This window comes from Microtus oregoni, unplaced genomic scaffold, assembly GCF_018167655.1.
Source record: "Microtus oregoni isolate MIOR12 unplaced genomic scaffold, Mior012 000009F_ref0000495, whole genome shotgun sequence".
Lineage (NCBI taxonomy): Eukaryota > Metazoa > Chordata > Mammalia > Rodentia > Cricetidae > Microtus > Microtus oregoni.
The window spans coordinates 56,933,828-56,950,735 of record NW_024543068.1 but is presented as its reverse complement, the minus strand read 5'-3'; the positions used below and the strand labels follow the sequence as shown (position 1 = coordinate 56,950,735).

General features: G+C 40.7%; 1 protein-coding gene across 1 annotated transcript in view; it reads right to left on the bottom strand.

Moving 5' to 3' along the window:
- Positions 1-16,908, bottom strand: part of Slc26a4 (solute carrier family 26 member 4) — a 44,945-nt gene that overhangs the window by 18,655 nt on the left and 9,382 nt on the right. The window contains exons 6-9 of the mRNA XM_041658014.1: positions 9,386-9,538; positions 9,197-9,279; positions 3,769-3,916; positions 2,382-2,495 (exon numbers count right to left, since the gene is read on the bottom strand). Coding sequence (XP_041513948.1) covers positions 2,382-2,495; positions 3,769-3,916; positions 9,197-9,279; positions 9,386-9,538 — 498 coding nt within the window. The remainder of the gene's footprint in view (positions 1-2,381; positions 2,496-3,768; positions 3,917-9,196; positions 9,280-9,385; positions 9,539-16,908) is intronic.

The window sequence follows — 16,908 nt, the reverse complement described above, 5'->3', positions numbered from 1 at the left end:
TGCATTGTCTCATTTAATCTTCACAGGGTCCCTTTGAGGTGGATATAATTAGTAGCCCCATTCGTGCTAAAGTCGAGGCTCAGGCACAAAATATGAGAAACCGCACAGGAGGACTTGATAGTTTTTTGGTCACAGGTCCCTGGATTTCAGTCCAAGGTCTTAGACTTTTAACCCTAGAACTTAATATGCTTTTCAGTAATTAAATATCAAGCCATTTCTGCTTGTTTCTTCCTTCAGTGCTGAACTTCTGGCATCCTTCCCTCCTAAATATAATACAGGCCAGTATGTGGCAGAGGATATTAACTTACCAGAACACCATTATCCCCGAGCCCTTTGCCAAGGAGGGCACTGTACACATCATTACTGGGGCAGGCAGCCCATGCCTTGTCTAGGAGATAACAGCAGGAGAATGGCCGTGAGCAGCTCAGCTCTAGGTGCACCCACGCGGGACCACGTGCCCTGGGGAGCTGGTCAGTGCCTACCTCTATAGTGAGCAGCAGGGATCCAGCTGCTGACAGCTTCTGCTAAAACAGATGCAGCTTTGAGACTGCCCCTTGACCAGAGAGCTCTGCTTTTGCTTCTTAGTGCTTACTGGGTTCCTTTACCTGTTTCCTCCATGCCAGAAATAACTTCAAAAAGCTTATAAAAAATTCCTCTAAAAATTAAAATTAAAATTTGCTTCAATGTAGTTAAATAATTGGGAGAGGCCATTTTGAAAGGAGAGGAGCATCATGCATATGTGATGATGTCATCTGTACTATGGTGACACTGTCTGTATTGTGGCAATGTCAGCCACATTGTGGGGACATCAAATGTGCTGTGAGAACCTTTACAGCTCTTCCTAGCAAGTCACTGCTGGAGTCATTGTTTTCTTGGTATTTCCTTTCATTTTTAGGTCTCTGCTTTAACAAAACCCTTGACGACTGTGTGTGTTTTACAGCAGTTTGGGTTTATTCTGTTTCATAGTCTTGGACCTCTTTTTCTTTCTTTCTTTCTTCCTTCCTTTTTTTTCCCTTTCTTTTCTAAATAATGTTTTTTCCTACGTCAGGAAGCTAAAGCTTGACAGAAATGCAGTCCTGGCCTAAGACTTGTCTTTGGTCTGCACGGAGCTGAGTCTGGTTTCAAGCAGACTCTGAGAATGTTTCCTGGGCTTTCTGACTGGCTTCAGGGGCATTAGCCAGTTTTATGGTTACCTTGTGAAAGCAACAACTAAACGCCATCTTTAAGAGGCAAAATTAAAGCCATATTCAGAACTTCAAGAACAGAAATATTATTAAGGAAGAAATGCCAAAATATTACAACAAAAAGTCTTGTTTAACAAATTATTGTTGTGTGGAACTAAGTTGCTCACTTTTGAAAAGGAAATATGAATGGGAAGTACAATAACTCGGGGCTGGAGTGAGTTCGGTGGCTAAGAGTACTCACTGGCTGCTCTTCCAGAGAGGAGCTACGTTGCACTCCCAACACCCACATGGTGGCTCATAGCCATCTGTAACTCCAGTCCTGGGGCATCCAACACCCTCTTCTGGTGTCCCAGGCCACTGCACATATGTGGTGCGCAGATATATGTGCAGATAAACACCCACACACAACATTTAAAAGACAATATTATAGCTTGAAACCCGGCAAAGAGCTTCATTTTCCTGCTGTGGTGCTGGAGATGGACCTCGAGGGCTCAAACACACAGAGCAAGTGTTCTACACTAAACTGTATCCTCAGCTTCTTCTCCCTTTTTCTTTTGAGACAGGGTTCCACATCATTATCACAGATGGTCTCAAATTCATTCTGGAACCCAAACAGAGATGTCTTGTACTTGGGAACTTGGGGTCAATCTTGCCTGGATTGACCAAGCAGCGGGAATTACTGGCCTGTGCTACCAGGCTAAGCTTTGGGAAATGGTTTATGTTTTTTCTTTTTTAGACCAGGATCTTGTTCTCTCTAGATTACAAACTGATAAACAGTATTGTTGTTTATTTACTAATGAGTGTGACTGTCCCAGGTGAGTGTAGTTATCAGCCAGGTGAGAACTGACACATAAGGATTTGACAATCACAGTTTCAGGAGACCATACATGTTGCTTTTTAAAAAGTCTTTTCTTTATTGATTTTTTTATTGAGCTCTACATTTTTCTCTGTTCCCCTTCCTGCCTCTCCCTTCCCCTTCAACCCTCCCCCAAGGTCCCCATGCTCCCAATTTACTCAGGGGAATCTTGTCTTAAAAAGTCTTTTATAAGGGTTGGCCATGTCAAAGAGACGAGACCCAAGTTGGATCAGATGAGGAAGCACAAGTCCCTCTCTCTGAAGGCTAAGTGTCATGTTCAGTTCTTGTGGAAGCCTCTCTGAGCCATCATCCCCTTCCTGTTCCCCACTGTCACTGCATACCTGTGTCTTTCCTCCAGTGCTCTCCTGGACAGCCGTTCGAGACAGAGCAGTGGTGGCCACAAAACAGGAGAAGAATCCCGAGAAGACATTGCTTATGCCAAAGGCGACAAATTCCTAAGGGAGAGACTGGGTTACAGTGGTGTTGCCAAGAGAATGCTCATCAGACTCTCACCAAGTGGCCATCAGGATGGCTTAGTGGATACAAATATTTGCCTTGCAGACCCAATAACATGAATTCAAGTTCTAGAACCATGCAAAGGTGAAAAGAGAGAGAGACCTGACCCCAGAAAGTTGTCCTCTGACCTCCACACATGTTCTGTGGTACACACACATGCACACATCATGTGTATACATACAACAATCATTTATAAGGGAAATAAATTACTGAGAGTTACTTGAATACATGGAAAGTTTTTTGTCTAACTTGATAGACGACTTTTATGTTACATTTGACCTGACTGGACTTGCATTTTTAATTAGTGCTTGTAACAGCTAGTTTTGTGTCAGCTTGACACAAGCTAGAGTCATTTTGAAAGAAAGAACCTCATTTGAGAAAATTCCCCTACCAGATTGGCCTGTAACTAGACATCTAAAGCATCTTCCTTCCTTTTTTCCTTCTTTTCTTCCTTCCTTCCTTCTTTCTTTCCTTCCTTCTTTCCTTCCTTCTTTCTTTCTTTCTTTCTCTCTCTTTCTTTTTCCTTCCTTTCTTTCTTTTGGGAGAGTGGGTTCTAGCAAGATTTCTCTGTGTAGCCCTGAATGTCCTAACTAACTCTGTAAACAAGACTGACCTTGAACTCAGAGATTCCCCTTGTCTTTAGCTCCCAAGAGCTGTGATTAAAGGAGTGCACCACTACTGCCTGGCTTGTAGGGCATTTTCTTGATTAACGATTAATTGGAGGACTCATCTTACCATAGCAGTGACACCCCTGGGCTGGTGGTCGTGGGGGCTATAAGAAAATAAGCTGAGCAAATCATGGGGAGCAACTAGTAAACCACGCTCTTCTAAGGCCTCTGCATCAGTTCCTGTCTCTAGATTCCTGCGTTGAGTTCCTGCCCTGACTTCCCTGGGTGATAGACTGCAAGCTATAAACTGAAATAAAACCCTTTCTTCCTCAGGTTGCTTTTGGTCATGATGTTTTATCAGAGCAATAGAAACTCTGACAAAGGCAGTGTTACTTTAGCTTACTTCTTAAGAAGCAAGGTGACTTACCTTGCATATTTCAAAAAAAAATGTTTAATTATCAAGTACAGGAAAGAAAACAATTCAACAAAGGCCAGTGAAAGAAACCATCAGTTTCCTTAGGTGATACCAAAATTTCTCCCCAGTTGTGCTTCCTTCTCTTGCTTTTAGTCTTATAAACTCAGCTCAACAAATAGGTGACCATACCTGGTTTCCGTCGATGAGATAATCATACTTGGTGCCATAGACTTTTCCTACAGACACTGCAATAGCATAAGCCACCACAGCAATGGAAAAGGATGCAGCCAGCATGTCGGAAAACAGGCCCACAGACGGAAGTGCAGGAGGCAAGAACCTAGTAAGTGAAAAACTGTTGTGAAGATTTGACAGCTTTTTCCCAACCTTTGTGTCCACTCAGTCCCATGGTACACACAGAAGGGCGTGGCCCAAGGAAACAGAAGCACTTGAGATGCGTGAGAAGGGACATCTGCTTTTCTAGTTTTTAATCAGAAGGTAGTGCTAGCTTACTGGCTGCCTGAGAGTGTTTTTGCTTTTGTTTTTATGCCCCTGACATGCATAAATCTGTCACTATGGGTCCATGCCACTGCATATGTAACATTTTTCCTCATACAGTTTCATCTTCAAGGTCTCTGGTGATACAGGATATTCTCGGTATATTATAAAGTTTGGTCTGTGTGAAAAAAAATGTCAGTTCTGTTGAAGAGAAAGAATATTTGATACTGAAAGAACTCAGCAGAAAACCCTAAAGAGCGTGACATTTAAAAATCTTAATTTTCAGAAGGAAAAAACCCTCATCCCACATTAAATTTATTAATTATAATCATCCTGCACAGTCACTAAAATAACTGTGTTTTCACAGATTATTTAGCAAAACTAGAAAGATATAAACACAATTATGAGATTAATTCCTAAATTTAAAAGTTTGGAGGAAGAGCTTCATTTACCTATAGAATGCCCATATAGTACAATCCCCAAAATCCCCAGTCATTAAAACAAGTCCTTCCACCTGTGTATCTTATAATTAAATAAAGATAACGTGGAAGTGGGAGTTTTAGAGACACACAGTAGAGAAATTTTGAGTTAGTGACCTCGGAGTACTAGTGAACCCGTCTCTCTCATTTTGATATGAAAACTGCAACTCGGAAGAGATAAATGAGTGGCTTGAAGTTTTAGTGGGTCCATGTTGGAGATTGGGTAATTGGATAGTAAGGCCTGCCAGGACTCTGCTGTTGCGAAGACTTGCCCCCAGAAGAGTTAATTTTCAGACTTCTCCTCTGTCCTTCTCCTATCCTATGTATAGGCCCAGAAATAAAACCCAACTGTAGACAGTCAGCATGTTAGAAACAACACACTTGAGTGACACAGTATTAAATCACCTGCAAGTCTAGATTTCATCTTAGATCTCACTTAATAGGGTGCTTCCAAGACCCAGTCAAGTTTACTTCAGGTAGCTAGTGCTCTGTCAAAGCTAAGCCCTGAAAAGGTTTCAGTTTTGATAGTAGTGTAAAGCACACTGGCTCCATGACTGTAGTGTTCTCCAATATTAGCCAATCCTTAATTACTAGGGTTTAAAATTGTGAGGTATGAAGCCAACGGACTTCAGTCATTGAGTGACTTTATGACTTTGGGCATGTTGTATAAACTTAATAAATTGTTTCATTGGCTGTCATAGGATGACCGTGCCCTCTTCTCATAAAGTTTAATGAGATATTATAGTTTAACTAGTTAGATCCTTGTGACTATTGGTGCTCAGCCTAAGCTGGAAGAACCTAAACCCACCATATTCCATCATGACTTCTGCTTCTTGCTCTATTTCAACGGTGTCAACTATTTGTCCAGAGTGAATTAATGGAGACCCTGTCTGCACGTCTTCTAATAACCCCAAGAATATACCTTGTTACCTGAAATAACACTTCCTAAACTACACAGTCACCCCAGGGGCCTGTTAGCCCTAGACAACCCAGTCTGACTCATTCATGAAGGAAAGGGAGCATATGAACACATACTTATCCTAAAGACATGAGGATGGGGAACAGTGCTCCCCAAAAGGGCCCAATAACACATAAAAGAGGAGTAATGTAATAAGCATGCTAATTGTATGTTTCACTTCAGGTTGGATGTGAATGTTTGGCAAATGTTTCCCAATCCATCTAAACAAAGGTGGCACATCACAGGAGAAAGCCATCTTCATTCTATCATGCTGCCTTTCCTGGGCCACACTTCCAAGTTCTCTGCAAAGGACACCAAGTGAAAACAATAGCAATAAATACTATGACAGCACCTCTGTTATTGACTAGGAAGAGAGGAACCAGTGACTTAGAGTAGAGACAATATAAGGTGGTAAAGAGAGTGAAATTCAGAGCACAAAAGTACACACACACACACACACACACACACATCATGGAGACAGGTGGAGTAGAGGAAAAGCACTTGTTGAAATGGATGAAAAACTGGACACACCAAACACAGCAGAATGAAGATCAGTTGTATCAGGAGAGAGGCAGGCTGTGACTGGAGGGACAGACAAAGTTCCGGTTTGAGTGAATTCCTGTGGGACACTAAGATACTGACTAGACAAAATGGGTTGTGTTTTTTAACCAACAAGGAGTAGAGAGGAAAATAGAGCCACCCTGCTGATCTCCAGCCCTCTCCAGCTCCCACTCATCTGCTGATAAGGTTTGTCAGTCTTCTTCCTTTCACCTCTCCTGGCTCTACATTCTATTTCATCACTGCGACCACTCTCCTTATTTCTTACAGTACTGGAATGGATTCCTCTTCTGGTTGCTTAGCTGTTTTAACTCACTGTGTACAGTACTAATAAAAGTGATTGCTCTCATGCCTTAAAACCCTCCAACAGTGCCTCAAAATGCCAATATAGACACAAAGATATCAGGCCGCTCATGGTGGTTTCCATGCCTACGCTCACCTCTCACCTCCTCTGCCTACTTTATGCTCCAGTTGCAATGAACTCCTTGTTGTATATCCAAAGTGCTGTGCTCTTTGTTATAAGCTGTATGTTTTATTCAAGCATCCTTACTTACTAATTCCTATGTTAATGTTATCCTTAAAATATCAAGAAGTTGTCCTTTAATGCATAGCGAGCTAACCGCCACTACACAGCACTGATTCCTGGAGGATGACTATCCTCACTAGACTGGGAACCCACTGAACATCCGGCACACTGCCTACCCCTTGGCAGGTGCTTCCACACAGACAGCTGAGGATATAAGTATCTGGAGTATTGCTTTGTGTACAAATGGTAGATGTCAAATAGACATAGTGGGTTACTTTAGTCATCTGATGGGAGTCTTGATTTCCAAAAGATAAGCATAACTGTCTCTTCAGTCTAAAACTGAGACATTCAGGAGAGCTGGAGAACCACAAAGCAAACAGAAATATTTGAAGTATTTTGATGGAAATGTACTGAGGCAAGACATTTTTAAGATTATCTTTTAGTATTAGAGTACAGAAAGTAAGGAAAAAATGCTCTAAAAATCAAATCAAAACCAAGAGTCTGCCATAGTATAATATGCACAGTGTGACATGGGAGCTATCAAAAGAGCCTTAAATGGCCCCACATAGACAACATGATCAACAAAAACCTAGCATTATAGTGTAACTCGGAGTATGAACTAACTACTCATGAGGCCATGCTGAATAAATGTGAAAAGAAACAAGCTTACGAAGGAAAAATAGTCACCATTTGGGGCTATTCAATGGGGAGTTGTCAAGCTTATGTGGAGAGGACAGAGTCACTATTTGGGGCTATGCAATGGGAGGTTGTTCTGGGGACTGAATGTCACACTGACCGTCAGAGAATCAAAGGAAGCTGCCAGTAATTTGACTGGAGATGCAGGAAGGAAGTTCCTTTTCTTACCCTGGTGCTGTCCTCAGCCCCTAAAACATTCTCATTCCCACTCTGGTTTTGTCATCCTTCCATGTCACCCTTTCCTTCACAGATGTGTTAATATCATTGTTTTAGAATTGTGTCTGTGCCACCAAGTCAGACAGTCAGAACCTTTCTTGTGGCTTATTTGTAGTGATATGGCTTAGGGAGCTTATTCCCTCCACAAATGTTTTCAGAGAGCCCTCTGTAAGATAGATGCTATTCTAGAGGGAGACATAGCTGAATGCCACAAGTGGGGCCACTACCATGAAGGGTCCCCCAGAACTTAGTTAGCAAGCAGAGGACTAAGCTTGACTGAACCAAAGGGCAGAAAGCTAAAGATCCTGTAAAGGGGAGTGGCCAGGAATTTCTTCAGAGCACCAGAAAAGACAATGTGAGGAAAGGGGAATCCCCACAGCAAGCACTGGAGCAGGGACTCACAGGGCAGGCATGTGCTGTAGTCCATCTCTGGCCTGGGAAGGAGATCTGCATTTACACATTTCTACACAAGTATCTGTGATTACAAAACAACTCAGTCTTTGGGGTGGAAATTCTGCAGCTCAAGTTTCATTGCAACTTTGATGATTGCTTTTCTTCTGGTCGTAGCCTTTACAACCTTAATGTTGATCTTCTAGTGTAAATTTTCTCAAAGTTACCTTATTAGAAGACTCACTTGAGACACTTTTGAAAAAGAATCATTTCTAGGCCTCTCCAAGCAGTCTGAATACATAGGTTTGAGGTGTGAAGCAGGAATTTGTGTTAAAAACAAGTGAAGGGTGTTACCAAAGGCACATTTCTAACACTTGAATGGGTAATATGCAGTATAAGCTTCATGAACCAGTTGTTTTTTTAGATATCTTTAAATTGGTATTGGAAAAGCTGTAGGAGTTTTACTCAAATGAGACCATTTGCTATTGAAGCACTGAGGAGTCTCGGTTACAAGCATAGAAAATCTAGGACAACACGGGCCATCATTAATTGAAAGGAAGAGAAACTACTGCTTATTGACTGACCTCAAGCCTACTTATAAAAGGTGTAGTCAGTATTATAGATGTGGTGAATATGTAGGCTTCCTCTTGACTGTAGTATGAGTTACTTCATCTGTTCTGCATTTTTATGAGAGCTCTCAGTGGCATTTCACAAGCTTGAGTTGAGGCTTCAGCTGTGTGATTGCCGATGTCTTACAAAAGAACTTTCCCAGGGTTACACAAGCTGACAGTGACAGAAATGGATTAAGGACCTTGGCCTTTTACTCTTCTAATTCACAAAATGTCTAAATATATGTGAAATTTACATGAAAATAATGCAACTTATTTATAGGTATGAAATATAGTATTTTTATGTGTGGTTGATTACATGGTAGGGAATTGAAGCCAAACAGCCTAGATTCCTTAAACAAATTGTTCATAATGCAATCAATGCTAATTGTGATTATGCTCCTGTTACACCATAATTATACATACGTATTTTAATCAGGAGTCTGGTACTGAATGTACATGTCCTGTCACACTGTAAGAAAACGGAGCATGTATGGTCTGCTTTTATCGACCAGCCTGAACTTGATCTCCAAATGCACTGTTCATCTGATGCTTTGTGCACATGGTATTTCTTCAAGATACCACGAAAGAAAGACTATCAGTGGTATAGCGAAACTGGCAATAAAAGTTTCACTTAAACAAAACACTGCCTTAGTTTATTGGTGCTATCTGAGAGGAATGCCACACTCACCCACTTGGGATGGACTTAACAATGCCAGCATTGTAGTTTTTTTCCAAGTTGGCCCCATAGGAAATGGCAGTGGCAACTACTGTCTGAAATAAAAGAAATAAATGGAAAAAAACAACTCCATTAACTTTAACAATTGCTTGCTTGTCAGCCTAATTAGTGCTGAATTTTATGACCATATATTCTACTTACCACAATCACTTCTATAGGAATAGGAACTGGGATTTTGTGTTTAAATCGGTCATTTAATTCCTTGACAGCCATACAGATGATGATGGTAAGTAACCCAGCAATGAAATCTGCAATATTGGTGTCACCGATATTTTGAAAAATCTCAATTAGTGTCTGTAAATAGAACATGAGTGTATATGACATATGCTATACAGACACACACCTAGAAGCAGTTCCCCCACATGAACAGTTTTATCTCACCAAATGGCACATGTGAGTCTTATGTAAAAACACCTTAACAATGGGGCAGGTAAGATGGCTCAGTGGGTTAAAAAACTCGCTGGCAAGACTGATGATCTCGTCCTATCCTCAGAAACCGCATGACTGAAGGAGAAAACTGACTCCTGAAAACTGTTCCCTGACCTCCATGCCTTTTCTGCAGCACACACGAAAATACACATGTACACATAAACAAGTAATTAAATAATGATTTAAAAATCATAAAAATATGTTGGCTAATACAAGGACCATTAAGCAATAAAATTTCTAAAATACACATTTGCATAAATAAATAATAAAAAACTATTATTAAAGTTGTAAAAATGTATTGACTAATACAAGGAACATTGAGAACATGTAATTTCTAACACACACATGTACACAGAGCTACTATTTGTGATTAACTTGGAGAAGTGATTTTTACAATTTTTTGTGTTTGTTTATCTGTATTTTTTAGGATAAAATGGAGAGTTTTTCAAGGAAAACTATGGAATACTATCTTTTACTTACAGAAAAATAAACCAAATTTTTGTCTTAAGGAGGCTGTATAGGTGCTATTCGGAGATCTGACAAACTGAAAGGTCTAGTTACTTTTCTTTGGTTCCAGTCAACATCCTAAGTAATGTTCTTCCCCCAACCTGAATGATGCAGACTATAGCAACAAAAACCTCCAAAAAGTGTTCCATATGAAAATCCAAGTGGTACTGATCAATACTCTGTAGCAAATTAAAACCACTGAACGGGTGCATAGGCCAAGTATATATTGTTTAGGAATTATCTTAACACTAAAAGCCGTTCTCTCCAAGTGACAGAGAAGCCAGCTCAAGGAAACCCATTTTGTTTTGTAAACACAAGGACTCTTGGAAACCTTAGTCGTCTTCAAGGGTGTCAGTAGGGAGACTTCAAGGCAGAACAGTAGCATCTTTGTTCTTTTGTACCTCTTAGGTAAGTCATGTCTCAGGGAGGCGTCTCTCATTTCTATAAGACAAGTCATGCCAGTGGCCACTTTCCTTTGAATGAATCTGTTTATAGTTAGGTTTTAATTTGACATAAAGGAATGGTGCATCTGAGGAGTTAAAACATGTATCTTAGTTTATTTATGCAGATAAGGGAAATGCTGTAAATAATTATCATGATAATCTGGTGTCGGGCATATAAGGAACATCAATTTATTTTGCCAGCAGCCTCACTTGTCTGGAGTGCTTCCAGGAGTAAGGAGCTGGAGAGTTTTTTACAAGCAAAATTTATCTCAGCAAGTTTTGGGGCTAGAATTTAGGCATTTAACTTGGAGGAAGCCTTTTCAACTTTCTCTTAGAGAGAATTTTTGCTCTCACCTTAAACCCAGTATGTCAAGTTAACTCTGCTTTCCAGAGACACTTAACATTGTTTTTGTTTTTTTGATACAGGGTTTCTCTGTAGCTTTGGAGCCTGTCTTGGAACTAGCTCTTGTAGACCAGGCTGGCCTCGAACTCTCAGAGATCTGCCCGCCTCTGCCTCCCGAGTGCTGGGATTAAAGGTATGTGCCACCACTGCCCGGCTTAACATTGTTAAAGAGAAATATTGGGCAACAAGATGAAACAGGTGGCTAAAGAATGGAAGAAAAACTGGGAGAAATACTACCACAACAAAATCCCAGGATATCTCACACAGGAGGCAACAATCCTGTCACCTATCCCAGAGGCTATTCCGTTTTGGCCAGCTGGTTCTTTACATAATCAACTTTCTTTTAAAAAACAGTACTTTATCAATTATTTGAGAACTTTATACCAGGTATTTTGATCATACTCATCCCACCCCCAACTCCTCTCAGATCCACTCCCACCTCCCTATCTACCCAATTTTGTATTCTTTCCCAATCCCAACTGTGTTGCACAAATACTCTTCGGTGTGGGGCCTGCCCTTATATAATCAAGTTTCTAATGAGAACTCTTGTCAATCCATGAGCTAGCTATAATGCTTTGACTGTTTATACAACGGAGGTTTACTTTCAGCTTCAAACAGGAAAGTTAATTTGGAAATCATTTGTTTGACTACAATCCTAGCACTCTGGAGGCAGAGGCAGGAGAATCTTGAGTTTAAAGCCTGCCTGGACTGACTCACTGACTCTTTATAATAGTGTACAACAGAGAGTTCAGGAGCAGCCTGTTTAAAACCTCTCTCTCTCTCTCTCTCTCTCTCTCTCTCCCTCCCTTCCTTCCTCCCTTCCTCCCCCCTCTCTCTTTCTTCCTCCCTCCCTCCATTTGGACCGACTACCCTAATCATAAAAATATTTCATTTTACAAAAATCATCAACAGGGCTGGGGAAATGGCTCAGTCAATGTAGTGTCTGACACTCAAGTATAAACTCCTGAGTTCAGACTCTCAGTACCCAGATAAAAGACTGAGTACTGCAATGCCTGTCTGGAACCCAGCACCAGGGAAGTTGAGGTAGGTGGGTCCCTGGAGCTCACTGACCAGGCAGCCTAGGCAGCTTGATGAATTCAGTGAGAAGCCCTGTCTCTAAAAGCAAGGTGGACAGCAATCCAGGAAGACACCTGACATCAGCCTCGGCCTCTACATATGGGCAAACATGTATGTGTGCACACACACACACACACACACATGAATACACACAGACACATTTCAAAATTATTTTTAAAGTTACTCCATGATTCTTATTTAATTTTTAAAAGTTGTCCTAGTTTGGTTTCTGGTACTGTAATAAAATGTTCTGAGCAAAAGCTATTTGGGAAGGAAAAAGTTTATTTGGCTTCCAGGTCCATCATTGGGGAAGCCAAGGCAGAGACTTCTGTAGAAACCACTGAGGAACACTGCTTATTGGCTTGCTCAGCTTGCTTTCTTTTACAATCAGGACTACACACCTGCCTAGGAATGGTACCGCCTACAGTAGGCTGTGCCCTCCCCAACACCAGTCATTAAGGAAGAAAACGGCCCACACATACGCTCACAAGCCAGTTTGATGAAGGAAATTCCTCAGTTGAGACTCCTTCTTCCTGGGTGACTCTAGCAAAAGGTAGCACAGATAATTAATCCTTTGAATAAAAAGAACCTCTTGGGGCTATAAAGATGGCTCATAGGTTAAGAACACTGACTGCTGTACCAGAGTCTTGGGTTTGATTTCCAGCACCTTCATGTGACTTAAAAACATCTGTAACTCTAGCGTGTATATATTCCATACTTTCTTCATCCATTCTTCCATTGAAGGGCATCTAGGTTGTTTCCAGGTTCTGGCTATTACAAATAATACTGCTATAAACATAGTTGAACAAATGCTTTTGTCATTTGATAGAGCATCTCTTGGGTATATTCCCAAGAGTGGTATTGCTGGGTCCATGGGTAAGTTGATCCCGAATTTCCTGAGAAACCGAAACACTGACTTCCACAGTGGTTGCACAAGATTGCATTCCCACCAGCAATGGATGAGGGTACCCGTTCTTCCACAGCCTCTCCAGCAAAGGTTATCCTTGGTGTTTTTGAGTTTAGCCATTCTGACAGGTGTAAGATGATATCTCAAAGTTGTTTTGATTTGCATTTCCCTGATTGCTAAGGAAGTTGAGCACGACCTTAGGGTGGGAGGAGGGGGAGAAGGGTGGGAGGAGGGGAAGGGAAATGGGAGGCTGGGAGGAGGTGGAAACTTGTTTTTTGTTTATGTTTTTTTTTCTTCTTTTCGCAATAAAAAAAATAAAAATAATAAAAAAAACATCTGTAACTTAATCTAAAGAGAGAACTCTCAACAGAGGAATCTAAAATGACTAAAAGACACTTAAGGACTGCTCAACATCCTTAGCCATCAGAGAAATGCAAATCAAAACAACTCTGAGATTCCATCTTATACCTGTAAGAATAGCCAAGATCAAAAACACTGATCACAACTTATGCTGGAGAGGTTGTGGGGAAAAGGGAACACTCCTGCATTGCTGGTGGGAGTGAAAGCTGGTACAACTCCTTTGGATATCAGTGTGGTGATTTCTCAGAAAATTAGGAAACAACCTTCCTCAAGACCCAGCAATACCACTTTTGGGTGTATATCCAAAGGATTCTCAATTGTGCAACAAGGACATGTGCTCAACTATGTTCAAAGCAGCATTGTTTGCCATAGCCAGAATCTGGAAACAACCTAAATGTCCCTCGACTAAAGAATGGATAAGGAAAATGTGGTAAATTTACACAATGGAGTACTACATAGCAGAAAAAAATAAAGACACCTTGAAATTTGCAGGCAAATGGATGTAACTAGAAAACATCATTTTGAGTGAGATAACCCAGACCCAGAAAGACACCTATCATATGTACTCACTCATAAGTGGTTTTTAAACATAAAGCAAAGAAAACTAGCCTACAAACCACAATCAGAGAGAATTTAGACAACCATGAGGACTCTAAGAGAGACTTACATGGATCTAATCTACATGGGAAGTAGAAAAAGACAAGGTCTCCTGAGTAAATTGAAAGCATGAGGACCTTGGAAGAGAGTTGAAGGGGAGGGGAGGGGAGAGACAGAGGGATGGGAAAATGTAGAGCTCAATAAAAATCAATTAAAAAAATAACTAATTTCAGGACAGGCTCCAAAGCTACAGAGAAATTTTGTCTCAAAAAACAAAAGAAAAAAATCTGTTACTCCAGTTCCAGAGGATCCAGTGCTGTGTTCTGGCCTCTGTAGACACTGTGTAGACACATGGTGCACATACATGCAGGCAAATATTCACACATAGATTTAAAATAAACCTGAATAAAGTTCCAAGAATCCCTGGTGCATTTTAAATGCTACAAAGAGCAAAATCACACACCTGCACTGAGCAAAACATGTGACCTATAGCTGCTTGCACTGTGAGCTCAGCATTTCTCGTGGAAAGTTCTATAACAGAAAGTTTAATCTGTAGAGGAATAAATCTCAGCTATATAAATTAAAGTGGCCTGACTGTTGACAATAAAATAAATTCCAAGAAAGGACTTAACAGTAATTATAATTTAATTTTTGTCAGAGTTCTAAATTATAGATCAATATAATTCTGCAGTTTAGCCTAGAATTCTAAACACAGGTCAAATTGAGATATCAGGTATGGCTAATATTTTATCCATTATATTGTTTAAAAAAATTTTAAAACCACTTCATTTGGATAATAGTTATCACCACTACAAAGCCATAAGGAAAAACATATGCTTAATATGTATCTGAGAAAAGGCGCTGGATAACTTTCAGAGTTGACTTTCTTTTAGTTCCTCTCTGAAAGACTGTAACAACCTTTTCCAATCACCTCCCAGCATCTCCTGCTACAGATACTTTCAGGATAGATAGATAGATGATAGATAGATAGATAGATAGATAGATAGATAGATAGATAGAAACATGCTGAATCAAAAAACAGCCTGTGTTGGACCCCAGAGGTGAGCCTATTTGCTGTTACTCTGCTAAGCAGACAGACTACCAAACTGCCCTCTGGATTCATCTCTATGCCAATAAAATGGGGCAGCTTCAAGACCTCATCAGAGAAGCCTCTTTGTGCAGTGTGCAGTGGTTAACTTGGAAACTCACAATTGATCAAAGACCAGAGAATGAGAGTCAGTAGAGTGTCTTTATCACCATCCCCCGAAGGCTCAGTGAACTACAGAAAAGGGGCAGGAAGATTTGAGGAGGCTGAAATCAGGGAGTGAAATAGTGTCTTATAGAAGTAACAGCACCACTGACTCCTAAACTCACGGCAGCTGTGGTTGCTTGCATAAGCCCTACACATTTAAGTCAACCAGAATCCTGGCATGAAGTGAGGACTCAGAATTCCTCACCCTTGACTGAGAGGCCACTGACAGCAGATGGATCCTGAAAGAGAGTGGCGAACCACCGTGTGGGGCTGGGAATGAAGCCAGAGCTTCTGAGAAAAAAACAAAACAAAACAACAACAACAAAATCAAGTGCTCATAAACACTGACCCATTTCTCTAGCTGCAGGACCACACGATATTCAACATTTTCAAATCCACAGAAGTAGAAAGTAGTCGAAACAAGACTCTAACTCCAGTCTGTTGGTGTTATGTTATGACTGTTAGCCATGGTGCTACTCTTTCTCCATCTATTCTGTTAGCCTGGTATCCAGCCTGCTGCGAGCACTTGATAACGTTCACTAAAGGATGGAGCAATACGCGGAGTAGTGAGGAATTATGGCACCTTGCCCTTTTATAGATGTGTATGGCTATATGTTTTCAGATGTTAATTTTCTAATCTTTTAGCTCAGGCTGACTTCAAATCACTGTGTAGGTGAAGATAGCTCAGAACTTCTGATCCTCCTGCTTTTATTTCCCCAATGTTAGGATTATAGGCATGCATCTTGTGATGGAAGTTGAACTTAGGGCTCACGTATGTTTGGCACGCACTCTATCAACTGAGCTACATGCTCAGTTCCTGGGTTTTTTTTTGTTGTTGTTGTTTTGTTTTGTTTGGGGCAATTTTTTTTGATGCTTTTCTGCATGGCTTCATTTCTCCAATCAGAATGACATCATGTTACTATTATTACCATTTCCCAAGCATCTGTAACATACTTCATATAGAGCATATACTTAGACCTAAGAACTTCAAAATCCACTTTGTAGGATCAGATCTTTCTTTTGCATCTCTTTTGCAAGTTGAATCAGCTTTGAATCTAATGTTCCTTTTCACTTATAATTGCTGAGACATTTACATTATGCAGTTTATGGATGCTCATAATTAGAAAAGGATTGAGAGACACATTTCCAATCATTTCATTTTAAAAACAAGACAGAAAAAGAAAGGCTTGAAATAATAATCCCATCATAATGTTTCTGGAACTTGCTATATGCCATCCCCTGAACCAATTACCCAGCCACTCACCTCTAACAATTCAATGAGGTAGCTGCTATTTGCAGAATCCATTCTGCAATTTCTGCAGAGACGAGGCATGGTGATTTGTTCATAAGGCTTGTAAGTGGTAAAGTCAAAGTTTTAATCCAGACCCACCTAGCTCCAAACCTGAACTTTTTTGTTTTTGTTTTTTTGTTTTTTGAGACAGGGTTTCTCTGTGGCTTTGGAGCCTGTCCTGGAACTAGCTCTGTAGACCAGGCTGGTCTCGAACTCACAGAGATCCGCCTGCCTCTGCCTCCCGAGTGCTGGGATTAAAGGCATGCGCCACCATCGCCCGGCTAAACCTGAACTTTTTTTTCAGCCACTACCTTGTCTGATATGTCTAGGGGTTTATCAGAGGCAACGAGGGAATAGATGTCTGTAACATCTCGGCCCTGTCATCTTTATTGGTATGC